Source organism: Anser brachyrhynchus, assembly GCF_964034855.1.
Source record: "Anser brachyrhynchus genome assembly, chromosome: 2".
In the NCBI taxonomy this organism is placed as follows: Eukaryota; Metazoa; Chordata; class Aves; order Anseriformes; family Anatidae; genus Anser; species Anser brachyrhynchus.
The window spans coordinates 111,440,057-111,464,494 of record NC_137695.1 but is presented as its reverse complement, the minus strand read 5'-3'; the positions used below and the strand labels follow the sequence as shown (position 1 = coordinate 111,464,494).

At 39.6% G+C, this 24,438-nt stretch overlaps 1 protein-coding gene across 19 annotated transcripts in view; it reads right to left on the bottom strand.

Moving 5' to 3' along the window:
• GREB1L (GREB1 like retinoic acid receptor coactivator) overlaps nucleotides 1–24,438 on the bottom strand; it is a 139,364-nt gene that overhangs the window by 56,671 nt on the left and 58,255 nt on the right. For 12 of the 19 annotated variants that reach the window (XM_080578017.1, XM_080578011.1, XM_080578019.1 and 9 more), the window contains 4 exons: nucleotides 24,263–24,366; nucleotides 9,244–9,415; nucleotides 8,838–9,035; nucleotides 290–466 (listed from right to left, as the gene is read on the bottom strand). In XM_080578017.1, the coding sequence (XP_080434143.1) occupies nucleotides 290–466; nucleotides 8,838–9,035; nucleotides 9,244–9,412 (544 nt within the window). In that variant the 5' untranslated portion in view covers nucleotides 9,413–9,415; nucleotides 24,263–24,366. Of the gene's footprint in view, nucleotides 1–289; nucleotides 467–8,837; nucleotides 9,036–9,243; nucleotides 9,416–10,747; nucleotides 10,886–24,262; nucleotides 24,367–24,438 lie in introns of all 19 variants that reach the window. The other 7 variants (XM_080578007.1, XM_080578022.1, XM_080578006.1 and 4 more) reach the window with 2 other exon arrangements.

The window sequence follows — 24,438 nt, the reverse complement described above, 5'->3', positions numbered from 1 at the left end:
AGTAGAGATAAAGAGTATCTGGATAGTTCACATTTAAAATGCCAGGGCTGCAATTGTCTTCAGCCCACACAGAAATCACCCAGCTTCAACTGTGGTTAATTGTGGAATCAGGAACTTGTTTTAAAATGGGCTTTTCAGGGGGAGGTTCAGCTGTGGATTTAATTTAATAAAAACAAGCCTCTCCTCAACATATTTCTATTAGAAAGTCATTAGCTGAAATGATTTTAGGTAATTTTGAACCGACCAGTTTCTCTGAATTATTACGGCACGGAGAAAGAAAACCTCTTACCTAAAAGTGCATTTTTTCCATGATCATCTGGCAAAAACCGCTTGTCGACAGCGCAGACTAGAATGTGCTCAGGAAGGTTTGGAGACTTGGCTCCTACTAACAGGAAGCCTGCTGGGATATCAATTTGCTCCATGCACAGCGATACTAACCGTAAATCCTTGCCTGCTTGACAAAAACCTGGAGAAAAAAAAAAAAGATAAATCTTCAAAAGATTATGTTTAAATTTCCTCTTTTATCAGTTCCATAGGCAAACAGAGCTTCACAACTCGATGCAGTATTTTTTTTTTAATTACCTTTTTCAAGGGAAATTGAGAAAAACTGAGAAAGCATCTCATCAAATCGACCAGCTTAGGGTTTCAGGGACAAGAGATATACTTTTTTTAAAGAGATCCTGAACATACTCAGGCAGAGAACAGAGATGTCTCTAAAGATAAGACATCAAATGGCTCTGAAACTGTTAATTTTTCACAAACACTGAGAATAAGAAGGAAAGCTCAAGATTTTAAAACAGAGAACAGCTCTTAAAACATCCAAATATTTTTTTTTCTTCGCTGAATTTTAGTTTTCACTCTAAATTCAGAAATACCAGTTTTGGTTTTGTTGCTTGCAACAGGCTGCCAGTGGTATATAACTATCACTCAGTAGTACAAAAGTATGATAAAAATTGGTGACTGAAGTTTGGTACTGACCAGTAAAGGAAAAATATTATCAAATATAATTTCTAAGCTGTCTCTAGATTAAGCAAAAGATTAAGTAATTCACCACCTCAATAAGAGGTTGGTCTTTTCAACCTGCTCTGCAACTATTCACTGATCCTGTCAGCTCAGGCACAGGTCTTTTAGAAAGCTTGTAGCATATTTTCCTGCTTCTTTTTTTTTTATCAGAAGTTCATTCAGATATCTCTTAGCTGGACATGCATTTTGAGATGTACAGCATGTTTTCTGTAAATCTCCACTTGAGTTTCAACAGGCAGCAAGACTTCTAGTCTCCAGATACTTTTTCCCTGCACATACATACACAAAGAAAATGAGAACACAATGTTGGTTGCTGTACTCCTGGTTAATACCAGGATAAGGCCAGTGATATCCTTTACAGGATAAGACCAGAGCGAGCCTCCTCCGCTCCGTGTCCTACAGCGACTAGGTGGCAGGTTGGGACACAAGAAGAAGCACGGCTAGGCAGCCCAGAGCTCAGGACTCATGGTGAGTTTGGTAGCCACCCACCAAGCAGCCACATTCAGGGTTTTCTAAAGGCTGGATGAGATAGCTTTGGGGTTTTCAAATCACTGAGTAATTTGGGGACCTTGGGAGGCTGACATGTACCAGTATTTTGCTCAAACCAAAGCCAACTCCAAAGTTAGTGGTTTTTTTTTGACTTAAGTACATGAACAACAACATTTAAAGACTTTCATTAACTTCAGCACTGGATCACAATCTCCCATCACTTTTTTGTTCAGCTCCATCGTATTCGTTTTCTTGAGCAAGTCCTACTTTCAGATTAGGAAGTGACGAGTGTCAGAGAAAGCAGCAGTCATCCGGTTTCCTCAACAGGAGAGGACACGATCACACGGGGTTTCTCATTTCCTTTAGGCAGAAGGCAGTGCAAGCACCACCAAGCCAACCGGCCTCTACGCTGTGCTCCCCTCCAGTTCCTTCTCCAGCTTAAGACCAGTGCTACAGCCTTGGCCTCACACCTCTCCCAGCAGTGGCTGATGGAAAAAACCCTACGCCAGAATAAATACAAAGGCATCACACAGTCACCCACTGACCTCTCTCTTTCACTACAACTACAAAAATACCGCGACGTAGACAACACATGCATGCATCAGCATGAACCGATATTTCAAAATAAAGCATCATCATGACGTATCCTATTTCAACATGATTGTTAAAAACATATCAAAATTAAATTTGAAATTACCGCAGTAACTATTAAGACTTAAGCTATTAATGTGTATTGACTACAGTTCATTTAAAATACTATTCAAGTAGCCCATAGCTGGTACAGAAATTGTAAATAAATACCAAAGACACTGACTAAGCATCTAGAAACATAACGTGACCATAGCTTAACCCAGAGCCACCTCAACCAACAGTAATACGTGTCTGCACTCTCACGTACTGCACTGAAACACGTAGTTTAAAACTTCAGCAAAGACAACGAAAGCTAACGTTTTTTGGTCCGTTGGGTTTTTTTAAATCTCAAAACTTCACCAGGCAAGGACGATGTGCAAAGTGGAATGCATAGAGTCAGCTATCATAAACCTCCTGGCAAGCAGCAGCTTGCTGAATACACCGTACCATACATGTTCGGTCTTGTGCCCTACACACCCACGATGTGCTGAACCCATTCTTGGCTGAATGCTTCCTTCAGTGGCTCAAATAGCTCAGATCGAGCAGCAGCTCACTCAAGCTGAGAGCGAGCCCAGATTTGCCCTCCCACATTCCTTCTCCCAGCCAACGAATTAAAATGAAGCGCCTGAAGTTTTTAGTTATTTACAAATCAATGAATTGTAATGACTGCTTGCCAATGAGAAGGAAGCTACGTTTTAGGGGAAAAGCATTAAAACTGCCTACTTAAAGCAAAACTTCTTTCCTGATTAGATGCAATTGGATTAGAGTACGTTAAACTCTTTTTAAGGTGTATTCCTTAAAAACATATCAATCCTAATCAAATGGAGGGCTACCAAGGTATTACCTAGACTTTTCACTGTAATTTATATTTAAAAAGCTGCAGATAAACATGCGAACAAAACTCCCTTACATTCAAAATAGAATCTGCTTATTCATATGTTTATGTCATTTGGATATTATGTCCTACATTTTCAAAATAGGCCTCAAATATTTTGGGCATTCAGTAAAATCTGAGTATCTGACATACTTAAAAAATACCACAGTATATCTAGATTTAAAGAAGAAAAATTACCCACCGCTGACAATGTGGGCAAACAGGAAATCTGTAGATAAGGATTATGAAACAGCAAGTGTGATAAGATTTCAAGACAGATTTAAACTTGTCTCTTTAAACAATTGTTCTTTAGCCTTGTCTCTACCCAAAAATTTTCTCAAGAAATGCCCAGAAGCACAAACATTGACAAGAAAGAGGCTTTTCAATGACCTGTTAGCAATAGCAATACTTGGACACCAAAGAAAGCAGGAATTTGATTATCAATGTTGTTAACATTTCAGCATGGACTTGCTTTCCAGAAGAGTACACGACTGATAGCCAGAGAGCTGCATACAGAGATTGGACAAGGCGTAACAGTCTTGAACTAAAAACCAGTATATTTAGATTGGTCATTAGGAAGAAATTCTTCACTCAGGGGGCAGTGAGGCCCTGGCACAAGCTGCCCAGAGAAGCTGTGGATGCCCCATCCCTGGAGGTGTTCACGGCCAGGCTGGATGGGGCCTTGGGCAACCTGGTCTGGTGGGAGGTGTCCCTGCCCATGGCAGGGGCTTGGGACTAGGTGATCTTTAAGGTCCCTTCCAACCCAAACCATTCTGTGATTCCATATCAGATGAGAAACTTGGAGGTTTTGGTGTCCCAGTGAGGTGAAGCCTCAGCACTCTCTCAGCATTCTCCAGCACTCCACAGGATCTGGGACAAAGCAAAATCCATGCTAGAAGCAAAACAACTTCGTCTACTACTTGAGTGGCTGCACATCACCGTTTTGTACGAGTCACCAGTGGATAACGATCAGGAAAACCCTAAGAAACACACCACAACATCACAGCACCTTAAGAAGCTTATGAGCATTACTCTAACATCTTGGCAGTACCTACGGAAGCAAACCTACGTGTCTCGGTCTGACATGCCAGGCAACAGCAGCCTCTTCTCTCAGAGACTGTTGTTCCGAACACATTTAATATTTCTTACCATTTAGGATATGTAGGACTGTACTGTAGGAATGCTGCATCCTGTATAAGCTACAAACAATACCTAAGAGTCACACTCTGTATCTGTCATCTCTTACTCCACCCAAAGGTCTCTCAGATCCCTTCCATGACCCCCTTCTTCCTCCTTGCACCATCTCCTCCTGCATCTTCCTCTGCTTTGGCTGGCGACATCTCTGCGTCACAGGTATGTATGTGCAGCCTGGCTGGCCAGCACATGCCTCTGTAATGCCTGGGCTGTGGAAGAGCAGAGGTGTAATTACTTTTCTGCCCTCGGGGACACTAGTTTGGGGGCACCGATGTCAGCTCCTGAACTTCACAGATCTTGCTGATATTAGGGTCTGCCAAAAGCGGCAGAAGGCAGTTACCAGCTTCCTGACGGAGGGGCAGCAGAACAGCCAGGCAATTGCCTCGCCCTTGTTTTCTCGGGAAGCCAGCCAGCCAGCGCTGACACCAAAAAGCCATTTCCCCCGGCTCCCCTCCCGCCAGGGACGTGCCATGCTGATGGACGAGCAGCAACAGGCAGAACCTCGGAGCCTTCGGGCTTCTCGTTCATTCACCAGCTGCCACAACACCAGCAAGGGGAGGCCGGGGAGTTTGGCCAGGTACATCTGGTGCTCGCTTAGAGCAGGAGATACTTAGAGGATGCAAATCTGCCGCTGTGCAGTAAAAATCTCGAATTTTCCTTCGGAGAAATGCGGACGGGATACTCTCAAGAGGCAGTCATCCGTTCCTTCCCTTGGCCTTCGGGACCACAAGTCACCCTTCTAGTTGAATTCCTGCTCCTTTTTTAAACTAAATGAGAAAATTCCACACAAGAAACATTTATTTGGAAGCAAGTAATTGACTGCAGGGAAAGAAACAAGGGATTAACCACTTTCTCTGCTACATTCTAACTATAAAATTGCATTTTTCTAGCCAGCAAGCAACACAGAGGCCCCAACCTTTTTCCCCCCCCATCTGTTTTGCATGATTTTCCATTGCAATATAATTATCTGCTAGAAATAACCACTTCCACATTAGTAAAGACAAACCAGGATCTCTCTGTACAAGATTAACTTGTGTTGCCCACGTTGAGGATTTTGACAATGCAAAATCTATTTACATTTCATAGCTTTTCATTTATAATTGAGTTAGCACCTGAATTTCTATGCCAAGCAGCCCTAACACATACCACTCTTAAGAAAAAAGAATGGCACTTCAGAGTCCCACTGACTTATGGACCTTTTATGGACATCTAAGCAAGAAGGGAAAACCTCTGTGCCACTGAAATAAATCAGCTTCTCTTTATGAAACTGTTTATCAACATATAAGAAGTATAAAAACCATAAAAAGTAAAAGCACACAGCCAAGCTGTGCCATTAAAATATCATCTTCCCACTGGATTTCAGCTTTGTTTTAAATAAAGAACAGGCATTTATTATTGCAATTAGAGATTTGCAAATATCAAGAGCAGTGACAAAAAAAGAACGATTAGCTTTCACAGACGTTATCTGCATTTCTTTGAAAGAAAAGTCATTAGTTTTTGCTTCTGAGAAGCACATTTGCATTCTCTGGCATTACTTCGTTTAGGTTAACACATCTTTTGGAAAATAAAAATGTATCCCCACAACTGTTCCCACCCAGAGGTCCTAGAATCTTCTTAAAATTGAAGTTTTTGTATGTCTTTCCTTTATGGACCAATAGCAAGAAGCAGTTTCAATGTGGGATACCAGCCCCTTGTTGTACTGCAATAAATGGGGTATTTGCATAAGAAATTAGCTTCCAAGAATTACATATGAATTACTGGTCACTGTCACTTGCTATTGTAACTTCACAGTAACTGATCAGGTGTTAAGTACCTGCTTACCTAATTGCCTCTGAAACCACCTTGGCCCTTCTTTAAGCATCAGGTAAACTGAGGGTTTAATAACAAAAGAAAGGTGCTACTATTGTGTTTCCCACAGCCTGCATAAAAATGCTATTCCACAAATTAGAAACGGGCTGTTTTAAAGCTACAGCAAACAAGTGGTTAAGGACACTTTCTTGTATTATTTTGTTCCATATTTGAGGTACCTGTACGAAAAGTATTTTTCTTGAAACCTTATTTTCATGGAAGAAAAAGGTTAGTTACAAAAAATCACACTGAGCAGAAAAAAAGGCCCTGAAAAGATGTGAACCCCCAAAATGCTATTATTCTTGACTGCAAAGTCCTTACTGTTATTGCTAATAGTAAGGATCAATGACAAATGCAGTTGCTCTTTCCAAGGGATAACAGGAAAGTTAAGGGATGTAATATTATGGCCAGCTCAGAAGGAACATCCAACAAACTGTCACTTGCGAAGCACTCATTTTTTACAGATGAAAAAAAGGCAACGAGTACTTTCTGCACCCATGTGACTGACAGCTCAGCCATATGAGCAACAGAACAGGTCATCACAGAAAATAATATGATGATTATGGCATAAATCCTGAATTCAGGAAAAGCAAACTGCACAAATTCCTTAAAAGGGAGAAAGATTTCACCCCATCTGTGCTAAAACGTGGGAGACAGGTTTTACAGCAAGAGGAGCCCTGAACTGCAGATTCTAGTACCAAGATTTTGCTCTTGGGTAAGCAATTAAACACACGCTCAGCTGAAAGTATCCAAACAGTCACAGTGACTTCAATTAGTCTAACAGTATTCTTTAACATTTTCCTAATGTTATTTATCTTTGTAATTAAATAACTAAGATAAGGAATGTAAACAATGGCAGCGATTGTATCTTATGTCTCTGGAAGGGCATATTCATGAGAAGAAAGATGAGCTATCAGATTAATATCTTGCTGAGATACGGTTTGCAGAGTGAATGTTTGGGAACCTGGGTGTTTTAAACACGAGTAGAACTGTTCTAACAGATCATTAGCAATATTTTTAACAACATATTTTCCTTTCCAGACACAAAAATACTGTTCTCTTAAATCAGCTCCTCAAGGTAAACATTAGAGAGAGATAAACTTTGTAAATTTAGAACGGTAAAGTTGACAAAGAGTAAAGAACAACCCTAAAATCTGGAAGATGAAGAAACTCTCTCCTAATGTACTCTGATCCTAAGACTTCTACATGACAATCAAACCACAGAACTGCCCATGTAAGGTAATCTTTTTCCAGGACATACTAGAGAGCATAATATTACATGTATACATGAGCATATAGTTACATGTACTATGTGTGTGTACATACACACCACAGACGTTGTGAGCACTGCAGCGAGCACTTGACAGTCAGCAGCATATCAGTCAGATTGCCTTGCAGAGCAAACCTGAGCAGAGGCAGCAAAGGCACTGATGAACATGGAACAGCTTGCATCCACTGCGCCTCTCGCTACAGTGTCCTACTGGCATGACTGAGCTCTTCTTCCTCCGCAGTGTTTAACCTTTAATACATTTAGACAGCAACTCAGCTCTTGTCCTGGTTTTATACCACTGTTTATAATACACTCTTTCATGCTTTCTCCTTCTCTGCTCCTACCAATTTAGAAGCCTCCAAAGTATAGAAAACACTATTTTTTGCAGTCACTAGCATCACAGCTGGATAATAAACTCCCCCAGCAATATTCCCCAGCTTCCCTTAGCAGCCAGTCTTTCTGTTCTTTCTTTTAAAGGGAACTGAAGGTACACTGTTATGTTACATTGTTATGGAGGGCAAACATGCTTCTGTGAACTACATTCAGAAAGGATAAAGTAAAAAAAAAAATAAAAATCTACATTTGCCAACTATTACTCCCCAAAAGGTCAAAGGATTACCAATCACGAGGATATCACTGCATATAACCATACACTACAGTAAAATAAAAAAAATCATTCTACAAACTGCAATTTTTTTATGACTCCTACACAAGGAAGCCCATAGTTCCTGGTGAGAAGGGTTGTTTGTTTTGAAGGGTGTGTGTGTGTACATTTTTAAGAATAAGTAGCAGTAGATTCTCTGTCTTTAAGGAAGTTAAATCTTCAGAATAAACAATTTCTTCAGAATTCACTATTATGGGATAGAACAAACCACTTAAATAAAGTTTACTTGGTCCAATAGGTATATTCACAATGAACTGACCCTTTCACACATTTAAAAGAAAACAAAAACAGTACCGTCAGGAATTTTGAACATCTTGAACAATGATCAGGACAGCTCAGGGTAAGCAATCGATGGCCAGTAGGCGGATGGAGAAGAGAAAACAGACAATCTTCCACTACCATCCCTCCTATCACCCTGGTAGCAGAAGGAACACCAAGTCTCCTCCCCATTTTCTCCCTCCAAACTCTCCCTGCTACCCATCCATGCCAGCAACAAAATCTAGCTTTGCCAATGTCATGAATTTAGGTGTAGACTGATAACCAGCCATAGTGATGGTGACTGATGCTAACTTCTTTGAGGACAGTGAACCAATACTGACCAAAGAAAATAAGGGGCTTTCCGAAACTAATCTAGTGTCACAGTGAGTCTTAGACACTGCTTTCAAGTAATACAGTACATTTTATGTACTGAAACAAGTCCTCTTACTCTGTGTTTTCTCAGATTTAAGGCTTTGACTATGAACAGTGTTCCCAGACTTCCTAGCTCAATACTAAGTTTAGAGACTTATACCATAATGCTAAGAACTGGTTGTAAAGATCCCACAGGTAAAAGAAAGGACACTAACCATCAGTAGTGCAAGACCCTTCTGGGGCAGGTTTTTGTGAATATGGGATTGGTGGACTGCTTGAATCTGACATGTCTTCATCCTCCTCTTCATCTTCCATTTCATTACCAGTTTGGTTGGCAGAAAAGTCCAGGTTTCCATTTTGTGAGTAGCGATGTACTAACTCTTTATCCAACTCTTCCACCTTTGGCTTCACATCTGAGCAAGAATAAAATATAAAATAAACTTTTCATCAGTATGTGCATCTATTTCCTTTTAAAATAACCAGTATACTATTCTCTCTCCTCAATAAGGCCTCAAACTCAGATTTTGTATCACACAATCAACTGCAGCACAGCTTTTTGTTTTTTAATAAAACCTATCCCACCCTTTTCTCACACAGAAAAACAATTGAAATGTGCCATACTTTCATGGTTACCTTCCGGCAAGAAAGGAGGCTGGTCAGGATCCAAGTACAGCTGAGAGAAGATCGGCCGTGGGACAACACTACTACATCTCAGAGAAGCTTCTATGGAGTTATGAAGAGCTTCTTCAAAACGGGCAGATTTTAGTTGCCCTGCATATGAATTCCCCATGATCTAAAAACGCAAAGAAAACAGTCAATAAGCGGATGGGAAAGTGCATACACACACCATTAACAAATGATCAGTGAGGTCTTCTTATGTCCATCATGACAGGCATTAGCTGAGACATAAAGTTAGCAATAATGTATGCTGTGAGAATAACACCTCTAACTAGTACTACATGTTCACATTTCTCTCTAAATCTGGTGGACTGAGAGACATCCTCTCATTTCCATAACAGCTTTTAGCACATCTCAACCAACTGCTTTGTGTCTGCTGCATATACTTCCTCTCGGCAATCTCAAGAACCCCTCCCATGTAGAATTTAATGGGGGATAGATAAGACCATTATTATTGTCATTTTTAGGATTTTCAGAGCAGACTACAGAACTGAACATAGCACAGAATATTAAAAATGTCAAGTTTGGCTTTATCACTAGTTGTCTATGTCTACATGGTTTAACTCATGGATATGCCATCATTTGCAGAGAACTCTTATACAGACATCCAATAACCTGAATTTTTGCTTTTGCTAATATTAACTGAAATTACATGGAAGGTCAGTTCTCTGCCTTTTCAGGGTCTTCAGCAAATGCTGTGACATGGTTTTATTTTAAATTGCTCTTTACACTAGTATAGTGATAATGGCCATTAAAATATCTATTTTGACAGTTAACATTCATGTTTATATCAATGATGTATTTATGAACTTCATGAAATACTCAAGCACAAACAGACCTTTAGATCACCACTTCTCCTTGGGTGACATTATACACCCCACAGCCTGTTATATTTGTGCTTTCAGCATTAGGATACAGACTCTCAAATGTAAACATTTAGTAACAGGATGGCCATGGAAGATTTTACAATGAGCTGAGAGAGACTCAATGAAACATGAAATTTTCCACTCTGCTGGGTCATTACACCATATGACATTTACTCCAAAGAAACAATGATCTAACATTTTCCAATATTCACAATACAAGACTGCATTTTCAGATCATTTTATTTCAACAGAAGTAACTTTTCCCCTGATAAATCAATAGAGAGAAAAGTACAAAACCTTATAATGTTATCTTTGTACTTTCCTTCACTAGATGTCACCTAGTCCTATGACCAGGAAGAGACCTTGGCCAAGAAGATAAGTTGGCATTTAGAAAATCTACGATTCTATTTGTGGTTGATTGCTGGGTTGCTCAAGGTCTTCAGTGCCACCTGTAAAAGGGCAATAATGATGACAGCTGCTTACAACAGCGTTTGAGAGCTCCTGGTATAGACAAATACCCAAGAGCTAACTATTGCTACCCTACTGGAATACTTAAGAATGAAGCTTATCTAATTGCTCACCTCAAAGGCTAGAGAGAGGCTCAGTTCCCTGTTCAGCCAAAGACTTTGTACAGCTTTGGGCAAAAACTCCACAGCTCTGACTTAGCCCTGTTTCTAACAACTCTGGGGGCAACAGCATTTCCCCACCCAAACTGGAGACTATAGGAATATAAACACAATTTCTTAATGTAATGCATTCAGGTATTTCAGCAGCAAAATATGTGAGACAAGCAAATTATTTTTTTTCGCTCTAAGTTTTCATTACATTTGAATAAGACAGGGGACGTGTATAAACACACAACTATGAAGCAAATTAGGGAAAATGTTACGCTGAAGCAGGATTAGGGTTGCAGTACAAGTCTTGTTAGGTGTCTTTGAACAAATAGGTGGAAAACAACTACGTGACTAAAATCCTGTTTTTACTGAAGCTAGCAATGATATTTCCACAGATTTCAGTGAAATCATGACAAACATATAATTAATTTGGATTTCAGGAGTGCATCCAAAATAAAAGTCTTCAGTTAAAATGTCAGAGCATCATCTACCTCAAGTCTCTTCATATGCCACGTTTTCTATAATCTATGTGATATATACAGTTATGCCAGTTATTTTAATTTTGGTGGGAAAGTATTAATTAAATATGGTTTGCAAAAAGGCTAAGTGTTGGCTAGCCAGGACTGTTTTATTTGCCTTCATGGAGTCTACCCAGAGAGGCCTGCATGTGGAGGGCGAATGTCATGGGTTGATCTGAGACAGTGTGTTAGGATGTGTCTTCCTCTCTGAGAGAAAACAGAACAAGGGTACAAGGACATTGAAAATGCCAGGTGAAGGAAGGCTTAGGAATGAGTCTCTCTGTGGCATGGAAATGGGGTGGGAGGAAGGCTTGCCTCGGATGCGTGAGGGAGCAGGCAGAGGTACCGTGAGGGCAAGTGGCACGGGGAGGAGTGGCAGCAGCACAGCAGTCGCTCAGTTGTGGCAGGGGAAGGAAGCTAGGGCCCACAGAGACCGGTGCCAGAAAGCCAGAGCTGGGCAGCTGATGTCCTAACACCGCCCGAGGCCATTAGGACAGCTGGGCCTCATGTGGAGTTCAAGGGAGCTGGGGGGAGAGGAGGGGCTTGAGGAGAGGGTCTGAAGAGACCCTCCCTCTGACAGAAAGCAGCTCTCAGCGTCCAGCCTTCCGATCCAGCCTGCCCCAAAGCCACAGGCACCGATTCAAAACATTAGTGCCTTCATGTTTCTGCTTTTGAACCTACCCTAAATGCCTGGTGTAATTAGGAAGCATGGCAGCGAGCGCACCGGTGCAGTGGCAGCAGCCGCTCCAGGAATGTGTCTGTGTGGAGGGGCTCTGAGGATGCAGCGAAGAGTTGGGGGGAAAAATAAAGTGGTGGGGGTTGAAGGGAAAAAATAAAGGAGGAAAAAAAAAAACAATTCTGTTGTGAAAACAGGTACCTGTTGTCCCTGCATTAAAATGTGGCCAAGACTAATGGTTTAATACAACTGCCCATTATTTAAAAAAAAAAAAAGAAAAAAAAAGTTATCCAAGTAATTTGTCTACCCTATGTTCCTACATTGGCTAAAAAAAATAAAATAGTGTTGGACATGATTAAGGAACTCATCCCTAATCTCAGATGCCTATTTTTCTTCTGTCAACACGAGTACACCAGTGCCCACCCTGACACCCACCATCCTGCGTCCAGCCGTACTACACCGAACCATGAACCTACTCCAAAGCCCACTCAGACTCACACAGAGGTCCCTAACAGGCAAGAGGTTTCATTTGGGGGCAAATAATTCTTCTCATATCTACATGCACACGAACTGCACCTAGTTTAGCACAGAGATGGTGAGATTCCCAGCCTCCAACCCTCTTCCCCATGCCACCTACAGAATTTAGAAGTTGCCTTTTGTTTTCCAATTTCTGCAGACGAAGTCTGTGGTCTACTTTGACCTTAGCAGCATTATGAGCTCTGTTTTGGACTGGACTGTGCAGGATGTTATTATGTGTGTTATGCAGAGTATATACGTGTACTAAGATTTGCTGCTGCGCTTTTCTCGTTCTCTCCCCAGAAAAGGAAGAAGGTTTACTCATCTCCTCTATCTCACCAATCCTGCAACTCCAGTCAGGCAATTTTTATTAATGTCCTTAAAACTTACTATAGAGAGACTAAAAGACACAATTAAAATGGAACAATTTCAGACTGAAATCTGACGCAAAACATGAGATAGAGGAGAATTTCCTAAGGTTTCCCAGCTCTATCACTCTGAGGGTACTTCTCTGCAAAGATCCTGACACTAAGCCATCATGACTCCCTACCCAACACATCCCGAGCGTCTCCACTGCTGCTGTGCTTCTTCAAAGCAGATTTACTAAGCCCACTTCACGCCTTCTTTGCAGTGGCCCAGCACTGAACTGGAGGATTAACAGAGATTTGCTGGAGTTAGAGAGCTGCCTTACAGCAGAGCTGCAAGGCAGCCCTCACATCTGAACTGGGGTCCTTACAAAGAGACATGAACAAGGCAGTCCTGAAATTCCACTAACCTGAAGGCAAGCGGAGAAGTATTAATGCTGTAGGCTTTAATCAGAAATTAAATATGGACATCATTTACAGAAAGCAAAACTAGGACTGCCAGGTGCTTCCATCAAGGCAGACAGAAATGGAAGTAAGGTAACAAAAAATTTCAAAGATGATGGATTTTAGCTCTGCATCACTTAACTGTGCTGCGAAGTACACAGGGAAATTTGAATGACTCTTTCAACCACAGACGCTGAATTTACAAGCAAGTCTTGTCAGTTCAAGCAAATAACCTGGTCCTATGCAGTCATCCAGGTTTCAAGAGATCTGTGCAGAAACAGGACACTGGATGTTCAAGAAGCAGAGCCCAGCTTCCTTACAGCTCCAGCAGACTGGCAGCATTTGAGTACTGTAAACACTACAAACTCATTCTAGTTAGAAAAATAGGTGACGGTGGCCCTGCACATATTACCCCTCAAAAAAAAAAAAAAAAAAAGTAACCTCCTGAAAGTGGACTGTTACCCAGTAATTCTTCCGAGTAGATCTACATACTGAGTTGAAGGCTTTGCTAGTAAAAACATAATCAGATCATTCAGTACACCAGATACCACATATTTGGCCTCCAGGTGGGTCATGACCCCAGAAACTTTAAAGGAGAGGAACTGAACTGGAGGATGAGGGAGGGGGTGAGTGTTGTTGTTATGGCTTAAAGCAATTTCACAATTACCTGATAGCGAATGATGAATCTGATGCAAACACCCTCCATTAAGTCGGCTCTATCAAGTCCTTACTTTGTGTTTAACCTAATGATGTAATTGTATTCTCCAAAACACATAATCTGACTTCTGATCTGGCCTAACCCCACAGAAAAGTTTCTCTTCAAAGGGAAAGAAAGCAAGTTCCTTGACAAAGGCACTGCCAGGCCCAGGACAGCTTCTGTATCTCAAAGGGTCATCTTAGGCAAAGAGAGACCAGGCATCTATTTATACTGTAAAATTGTTTGGGAACTGGTTGTTTCAGGTACATCTAGCATTTTCTACTATTTGCATCATCCTTATTGATGTTCAGAGAGTCATCTTTTTTTTTTTTTTTTACATTAGGGAATCATTAGGATCTATCATGAACATGCATGCAGCAGAAAGGATGACAGTAAACAACAACAGTAACAAGTATATATGCTAATTAAAAGTGTAGGCTACAATGACAGAAATATATACCCAGCATTAACTGCAGCACTGAGTGGGGAAAGACTTACGTGAGGGTCAATACAAGAGTGCAAGACAAAGTGTTCTCATTAACAGACCCCTTATCCCACAGCCTTTGTAAGATCCTTCCCCCTCCCTCCCACAGTCCTGTCATGATCCTGAGATTCTCACCCTGCTTTTGTCTGTCTTAGGGATATTCAAGCTCAACTGTAAAAGGGTTTACAGTTTTAGGTGGTGAGCGACAGACCATTCATTCACAAAGCCTTACAGGAAAAATTACTGATTAGTTTGTACTGACTGTTTACAGTGGTGTTTCCTTTTCCTTTTTATTTTTTTTCATTATATGAAAATATTTTCGTATTTTCATTTCATATATTTCAGTCATTATCAATAACATCTTATATCACTTAAAATATAGTCTTTCAGCCTGACACTGTCACTACAATATCTGAGTGAGGAATGAGAAAGACCAAGAACACTTATTTTTTTTTTATGACAAGGTTCCTCCTCTCATTACTTAATTTGTAGTATCTGCACTTGGAGTACTGCATCAGATTACCTGGGATTTGGACAATTCCTTGGCCAGAGGCAGATAAATGGCTACCCCGCAACATGAAACAGAAAGCAGATCACAAGTGGTGCTAATAAAGAGGCTGCTACACCCTGACCGCTCCATCCCTCCTAACGCCAGACTATCCCTATAGTCTTCAGGCACTGTTCATGAAATAATAAACATACTAAAAGTGAAATTCACACCTGAATTCAGAAGGGTATTAGTAAGTTGAACTGATAAGCATAATGATACCAACTTCAACCCTCAAATACTGCAAAAATAAAGTCAGAATTGCATTTTTAAAAATTCATTGATGTAGCACTGAGGCAAAAATAAAAGGAAAAACAACCAAAAAATAGAAATTGAAACTCAACGTCATCTCTTCTATTTGGAACTCTGAATGTCTCCTTAGTTCCTTTTAACAGTATAATTTCCCAAGCAGTAGGAGTTTGCTTGTAAAAAAGAGGAGTTTACAACTGCAATCAAACTTAAGAGTATATTGTGAGGTGCTATGTAACAGAAGTCTCCCAAAGTTAAGCTCAAGTTTTACGAAACCGTAGTTCAGTAGTGTTAAGTTACGAGTTCAGCACTCGTGTTCACTGCCTAACATCCTGCGTTTTCCTTCATCTTTCACATGCTCTGATAAAACCCTCTCAGAATCTGTAGATGCAATCTTTTGCAAGTCTGAAGTTTTCAAGTACTATTTCAAAGTTCAGTTTGTGTGGTCAGAATAAAACTATGTAGAACTGTCAAGAGCAAGTCCTTCTTATCCCCAAATGGAGCTGAAAATCATTTGCCAGATTCCCACAGGTGAAGCTTTATGAGTTGAATAACACAGAGCTTGCGCTGGCGTTACTTGTCTTCAGGCCATGGCTCCCACCAAAAAAACAGATGCCACATCCCTGGTCATCTGAACTCACGTGTCACAAGAGAAATATTGGTCGAGTCGGTGCTCTGGGGATGCTGAACACAGTCCTCTTGTGAAGACTGAGATGATTTAAGGGTTAAGCATGTGCCAAGCTTCATGTGATACCATTTCCTCAGTAAACAGATGCAACAAACAGATGGAAGAAAACATTTGATCTCGCTATTTAGTGTATGCGAGCTCACCTACAGTGACTGCACAATACACAAAAATCATGGAGGGCTAGTCTCTGTGAATAAACAACACTATGTTAGAAGCATTTAAGGAAATATATACCTGAATACAGGAAAACTACTGAAAGTATTATAAACAGATTGGAATATTAATGGAGCAAAACTTGAAACTGACACCGTTTGGTAGGCTGCTCCGAATCAAGGAACCCCTTAGGACAGCTGCTGTAAATGCACAGACAGGCTTCACGTGCTAAGAATGTCTTCTGCAAGCAAACGCTCGGCTACAAATAAGCACTGTATGTCCTGTCGCCACTTGCATGCGCCCATGGACATTTACTGTCTCCTTCACACTCTCATCCACACAGCTGTTCGCAACTCCCTCAACAAAAACCAAACTAACAAAAGCTTTCACAAATACATTTCCCCAGTTATTCCTCCTCTGCCTTCCTACTGTGGAAAAAGGAATCTAATTAGAAACCATAAATAAACTGCAGTTTGTGCTTACAGTTTTTAAAAATGATTCTTTTTAGTCTTTCCCCATTGGTGTTTCATGGAAAGTTTTGCAATACAGGACAAGCGCAGGAAGATGACAACAAATTTGACCGTAAGGGCTATAAAAGAGTGGAAGAGTTAATAAAATGTAAGTTACCCGTAGTAAAAAAGTAAAGTTTAGTAGCATATAACCGTGAATGAGAAGATGAAATAGTAGAGCATGAACCTTATGTGAACAGGTCTAAGTCCTTCATGATACACAGAAGCTTTCAAAAGTTAATTATGTTGATTTAACCCATTCTGACTGCAAGGCTTTTTAGAGTCCTTTTAAATGACGTTATGATATTAGCAAAGAAATTACTGTGAAGGTTTTCTTGGGTTTTTAAAATTCATCTGTGGAAGCTGGAACAAATCCTTTTATGCTACTTCCACCATGTACACAGGGAATAGAACAATTCTATGTAATTCTACCTTCAACAGATGAAGTACATTTTCTCATTTCTTTCAGCAGAAAAGCTTCCAAAAAAAATTAAAATGCTATCGCCCTAAAAATCTAGCTTTTCATTTTGAATTTTCGGTAATGTTAAAAGACTTCCTCGCTTTAAGAGAAGCATGTGCTCACACTTGTATGCTCACGCACTGATTGCAGAGGCAGCACAAGTAAACCACCAAGGAGTACTTTTGAAAACCTCATCCTGCCTCCTTAAAGCACGTGCACTCATACATAGCTTTCACCCTTTATGGTCTCTCCCCCCCTAAATCAACAGGACTATTAACTACATTATTAATGCCACTGCAATATAACTAAATCAGTAATGATGCTTAGTTTCAACTCTAGGATGAATGCATGCTTTTGCTGTGTAATTTTGATTTTGCAATTAGTTCCAGATATTAATTTTGATTTACTCTCCCAACAACTTAATGTCTTAGCATGATTAGGAAAGTTACAGGTTTTAATCCTTTTGGCTATCACTGCTAACACCATAGCAGATAAAAATAATGTAGTACCTAAGTAATTATTGTAATAACTATTGAAGTTACTGTAACTGAATGTAGCAAAACTGAAATGTTTTTCTGATCCCAAATGTGCACCTGTTTCCAAACCTAAAAGGATTACATTGAAATTTTGTTGTTGTTTTATATATATAGTTTTCATACGTACGGATATACAGGCATTCACTGACAAAACATATTCTATCAGTAATACACAGATCTTACTGTAAGCTGCTAGCTAACAAACATATTTAGTGACTGCTAATTAAAACAAATTAATTAGAAACACTACAGACAGATATGGTATGTGTTTATGCAGTTTACATTAATCTGTAAGGTAAAAGGCTCAGTCACATCAGTTAACTAATTTAAAGCTGTGGTTTTAAGGTAGATATATGTTTACTTCAGTGGAACATAAATAACACCACATTAATAATAAAAAAAGGATTTTTAAAAATTTCTGTGACTTAGAAACTCTATGAACAGTCTTGTATCTTTCCAAGTAAGAAAGAAATACAAATCCATGTCTGTCAACAATTTTAATGTTGATAACTATCCCTAAAATTGTTTACTTTCGTGAATTATGTATTTTTTCCCTGAGGGGTTGCTTCTATCCTGAGAAAGTGAAAGTTACCAGTGTTTCAAGGGAGACGTAGAGTGACATAAAATGGAGAACTCATCTCAATTTGCACTGCTAGTAAAAATTAAAGTGCTGATGGTCTATTAAGCTTCTGTGGCCTGATTGTGTAGAAGCTGAGCACTTCACCTACAACCCCAAACATCTTGAATGCCTTATCAGTAAAGTTTGTGATCAACTCAACACCACTGGACTAACAAAAATCACCATTCTTTTTTTTTCCTGCACACACTGTTGTTTTATTATTTTCAGTATGGCTTTGCACTATAGCTTAGCAAACTATGGATGTAAATTACTTCGCACTATAGCTTAGCAAACTATGGATGTAAATTACTGTAAATCCTTAGGTGCCTATGCTGCAAAAAAACTAAGTTTTAAACATGATGGGTCATGCTATTTACTTGTTGTACGCATAAGCTGGCATTTACCTAAGAACTGATGCACACACACATTGATTGACATTTTAAAGACGGCTGAGATGATGCTGTTTGATAGAAAATCATAGAATCACAGAATGGTTTGGGTTGGAAGGGACCTCAGGATCACCTCGTTCCAACCCCCCTGCCATGGGCAGGGACACCTCCCACCAGACCAGGCTGCCCAAAGCCCCATCCAGCCTGGCCTTGAGCACCTCCAGGGATGGGGCATCCACAGCTTCTCTGGGCAGCCTGTGCCAGGGCCTCACCACCCTCTGAGTGAAGAGTTTCCTCCAACCCTCTAATCTAAATCTCCCCTCTTTTAGTTTAAAACCATTCCCCCCTGTCCTGCCATTGTCTGCCTGAGCAAAAAGTTGCTCTCCATCTTTTTTACAAAGGAAAAAAAAAAGGCATAAAAATTCACTACAAACATACAGAAAATAGAAGCTAAAACATTATCTATTCTGACACATCCCAACTCTCAACATCAGATTACACAGTACAAGCATTAAAATCTTTACTAAAAATCAACCTAGTCAGCTACAACTGCAGTAAAAGCATTTTCTCCCAACACTTTTTTTTTCCGTTTTCACTCATGTGCTAACTACTAAATAAGGGAGACAGAAATTTTTACTTCCAAGCAACAAAAAATAATTACTATACATCTTGCAGAGATACTACTTATTCCAATAATTCTTAATTCCAACATCATGTACTAACTGACGCTATTAAAAACATCTTTCTGAGGCATAATGGTAATACAGATTACATTGGTTCTTTAAACTTTCCAAACAGAGATGACCCAATTCTTCAGGAATATCTACTGAGTACTTTGTTTTTCCAACCTTCATGTTATCTGATGCCTGTTCTGGTTTGTGACAGCTGTAAAAGACTAAAAATGAAGCTCCGTAGTAGAACTTTGTAAACTGTCCTTTCTTTTGCTGTAAGCAACCCTTTTTTACCCCCAGAGCTGGGATCGTCATGTGGCAATTCCTCAAATATGCAAACCTGAGAGGCATTTCAGGGCCACTCTCCTGCTGGGGCTACCACCTCGAAAACCAGACGAGCTCTGCAGCCAGGGCATGTCTGTGAGACGGTACAAATGAGGACACCGTGGAGGCAAGAACCTCACACGCTGCCTTTCCCACTTCTTCATCTGCAAAATGCGTACTCCTGCCAAAAGCAGTGCCAAAAGCACCATAAAGTTTTGCTCCTCTCCCTCTCTCATCATGTTATTAAATTAATCCATAACACAGATTTCTAGACCAAAAAGTAAAATTAAATCAAGGATAAAGTATGTCTTGAGAAATCAAACTGCCTTCACTAAAACATTTGGATAAAAGGTGGCTAGGTGGGTTGCTCATTTCTCACCCCTCTCAAAAAATGACTCTCTTCCTCCCTAAAGCCCTGACTGAAAACCAGGTAAGTCTAAAAAAGAGTTCTTGTTTTTATGAGGTTTGGAAATGATCATCCCTAAAAATGAACCAACAAAGGTGGAAACAAGTCCCTCTTCTTTTGCAGGGAGGCTGGGTCAGAATATCTGTTGAGTCTACTCGGAGCACGTTCCTGTGCAACTCTTCCAAAAACATTGTTTTCAAATAGGTCAAAATGATCATATTTCTGCTCATCTGATCTCTGAATACATTTTAAAATGGAACAAGCAAATCGTTTCTGAAACTCCCATGCAGTCTGCAGATGCAGCGGCGTAGCTGACAGCATTCTTCTGCAGCCACTTTTAGTCAGTGATGCAGAGACAAATAATAAAGCTGCTTTCATGGCCACTTCTATGCAAAAAGCAAAGCACTAAACAAACAGGAAAACCTTGCGTAGGTCAAAACCACAGCAATCAGCTTAAACCCACAATCTTGAGTTAAATATTGCATGGACTTTTTTTTTGTGGTGCCACTGCTGAGCCTTGTTTACATTGCTCATAGAGTTTCAATTAAAAAAAAAATCACAATTAATTTCTCACAGAATTTTAGTGGAAATGAACTTCAAAGTGTGGAGTGCTTTGTAGAGTTCTTCCTTTTCCTTTTCTGCAACATGTGTTTATCATGTGTCAAAGCTGACTACTTTCTCCCCTCCCCAGAATACCACAAATTCTTCTGTAAAATAAACAAAGCTCTGTCAAGAATCTCTGAAATTACCAGAGGCAGCCCCTGTTTGAGATCAAAGATGCACATCACTGCTAGGCCTTCTGCAACATCCAAGCTTTCAGTTAAGATGAAATTTTCCACAAACAGGCAATCAACAGAACAAAACATTAACATCACATCTAGGGGATATATCTAAAAAGAAAAACTTTGACATTCAAGCTACTCTTAACTAGATGCTTCGGAATCCCAATAGGTATTTGTGGGAAAAATACCCATTTCTGGGAATTCACATAATGCCATTTAGATCTGACAAAGAAAAACCTTGGCCTTTACCTAAAAGATGTAAAAATTCAAAATTACATATTATTAGCAATTAATAGAAAATTTCAAAATTTTAATGCTTGTATTTGTTCTGAGATGCAATTCATTACTTGCTCTGACATACTGTGTATGGGGACTTTATGTCTTGGAAGAAGAAAAAAAGATAATGAAGTACATTATTTATTTGAGACATCGGATGTGCTTCTCTACTTGTTTTTCTCCCAAAAGGAAAAGTCTTAAGGATGTTTACAAACTGGGCTTAATTTATCTGCAACATAAACATGCTAGCAGAGGCAATTTTGATTCCGAAAGCTGCTATTAAGGTTTAGTGAGTCAGTAATACAAAAAATTCACTGGTTCTATGCACTCTTGAAAGCACTCATATAAAACTTCCAGTGAATACTGACATTCAGTATGATGAAAATAGCTCTCCTAGTATTTATGTTCTGCTGTGGCAGCAGTCACAGAAAAACATTACGTGCAATATTCTCATTCTGGGCTAAAATCCGCTTGGGAAAAAAAATGACACTGATAAAGATTTCAGAGATACAGAACAATTTTCTCTAGTAGATGAGAAAAAAATCTTAATAACACATGTAATTCCATTTTACATATTTTGAGTAAATAAATTACTCCAACAAAATAAACAAAATTAAAATGATTATTATAAACAATCTGTTATTAACAAATTATATAATTTTATATAAACAAAATAAACAACATTAAATATTCCAGCTCAAATACATATTTTTCTAAGTGGCTTAATCACATAGCTGATTTTATATACCCCTTAATTCCATATAGATATAGATTTAAAATAGGATATTCATATTTACAGGGATAAAGCTGTAAACAGACATCTTATTGAGTTCCTATGGCAAAAGCCAGCCCAATCTCATTGATAAATAAATCACCTTAATTCTTCCTTCATCTGCTATTGCCTTATTGCAAAAGAATTAAGCTGAAGCCTAGAAAGTCAAAGTTAAGGCCTGACCTTCCATCTCTATCCTATCAGTCCGCTCCCTTGTGTACCCCTCAAACACACATGCTATCATTTCCTGATGAGTTTAGAAGGGGTTATCAGGAGAATTTCAAGACATGTGTCAGTTTTGTGGCAACCTGAATGCTCTACAAATATCATCTGTGTTTAATAGGCGATTTGTATTTTAGTCGGTTTATCCATTCACAACTTTATTTGTTTAAAGGTGCCTTAACCTTGACATAAATCAATGCTAAGCATCTGTAGATAGTACTTTAAAAGAGTTTAAAAATTAAGCTCTTTGGAGAGCCCTAACTTGCAAGTAAGTTTCTTTCCAAAAAGAAAAGAAAAAAAACTGTTTGTTAAGTTCTTTGCTCATTGTTTCCTCCCCCCTTTGAAAATTATGCAGTTTCTTCTTTTTCACTCTTCTTATGGCACTTTTTAAAAGTTTGCAATGAACCACCACATTTGTAACTATAAAAACGCTGGCTCCCACGTACCTTTTTCTTCCTAATTTGACAATGACTGTTTGTGTAAGACAGTAGGGCCAAAGAGTCGGAGACCCTGGGTTGTGTCCTGCAGCCACCCCCCTTTCCAAAGGAAAACAAAAAGCACTGAACCTTTTCTGCCACATGCACTGTCCTTCCCCCACCACCTTTCTTGTGAAGACAGCCATTATTACATTTCCCTTCTCGTTATTTACAAGGTCTTGGCTCTGACATTGATTTCTTATCTGTTTCTAGGACAAATGGTAAGTGTTAATAATCTGTCACTTTAAAGGAAGATAGTGCCGAACAAATTATAGGAATGAATTACTCAAAAGCTAAACATTTTTGTGAGCGTTACAACACGAGCAGCAAATATTGCTCAAGACCAGCCAAAAATATATTTTCAACCAATTAATACGTGTTATCAGATTAAAAAGTTATAATTTAAACTAGGCTGAATCCTGATGATCTAAAGCAAATCTCTGGGGAGATACAGGGTGATGGCTGGCGCAGCTCCCTAAGGAGCAAAGCCTTTTAATTTCTAAGTGATGGGGTTTACTTTTTACTTTTTGATCAAATTTTAGGATCAAAAGGTGAAAGTTCAGAAATCTTTTCAGTTACAGAACCTTTAAAATGATAAACATTTGGGATACCGAAGTACACTTCTACTCTAACTGTCCTTTCAGACCTGCATTGACTGCACTATAATAGCTGCCAACATTTGGTAAGGATTAGCCTTTCATTTAGACAAAAGAAAGCATTCCTTAGCTAAATCAGCACTTTTTGCCATCAGACTCATAAAACCTTTTCACAACACAGATTTTCAAGAGAATCCTTTAAGGTTTTAGGATGCTGCTCCTTTTACTAAGTAACAAAATACACCCCAGGGTGTCTCATTGACCGCACTCAGCTGTCCTTTGACCTCCGCAATTGTTTAGGCCTAACTTCAGGGCCACAGGATCTGCCTCCCCCCCACCAACGGGGCGAAGGCTGCTTCCTCCTGGCACCCGGGGAAGCAAAATGCTGGAGGTTCCCCCCTCTTACAGACTTCTACCACGGTCCAGATGTTGCCACGGAAAACCTTCCCGCAGCCAGGTTTTGGGACCCCGCAAGGGCCACTCGGGGCCTGGGCGGTGGCAATGACCCCCTCGCTCTGCTGGGCCTCCACGCTGCCCTTGCCCCAGGGATACAAGAGGTCATAAAGCATCTTCAGCCTTCTGGGTACACTGGCTATTTAAATGCAACGAGAAACTATGCAAGCCCAATATTGTGTACTAAGACAAGCCTCCCCCTTTAAGAAGTCAGAAAACACGCTTGTGAGAATCTCAGTTGGAAGCACAAATCTATCCTGATCGTTACAAAGATCTGCATTCTTCTTCCCATTTGTTTTAAACCCTTTGAGAGGACAAACAAACAAACATCCACCCTCCAAGTGCATAAAACATACATTTAGCGAGTAGCTTAGGTATTTGCAGTGCCTCTAAGTAAAATACCAGAAGAAAATCATTACAGCTTCAAAAGAACTGCCATTAAATAACAAAGTTGAGCTCACTGTGGATATATAAGAAAAAATGGAAGCATATATCAGCCTTCTTTGAAGAACTTAAAGTATGTACACGATCAAAGTAAAATAAAATAGTTATTTACAGCCCACACCATTCTTAAAATGTAGTCAATGCATTTGAAAGCGTAGATGTTAAACAAATACACCACATATTCTCTGTTAGGAAAGGCAAATACTGTACCTTCTTGGATTCCTTTTAGCCTATCTGAAATGTAGTCATGATTAAAGGATGCAGCTAAGAGTTTGTGAAGCCTTGCTGTGAAGCTGTTTATAACTCCTGACCACCTGAAAAATAAGAAAGGAGAAAAAAAAAATTAGAATGAGTTGTTCCAGCATATATTTTATAACGAGCCAACA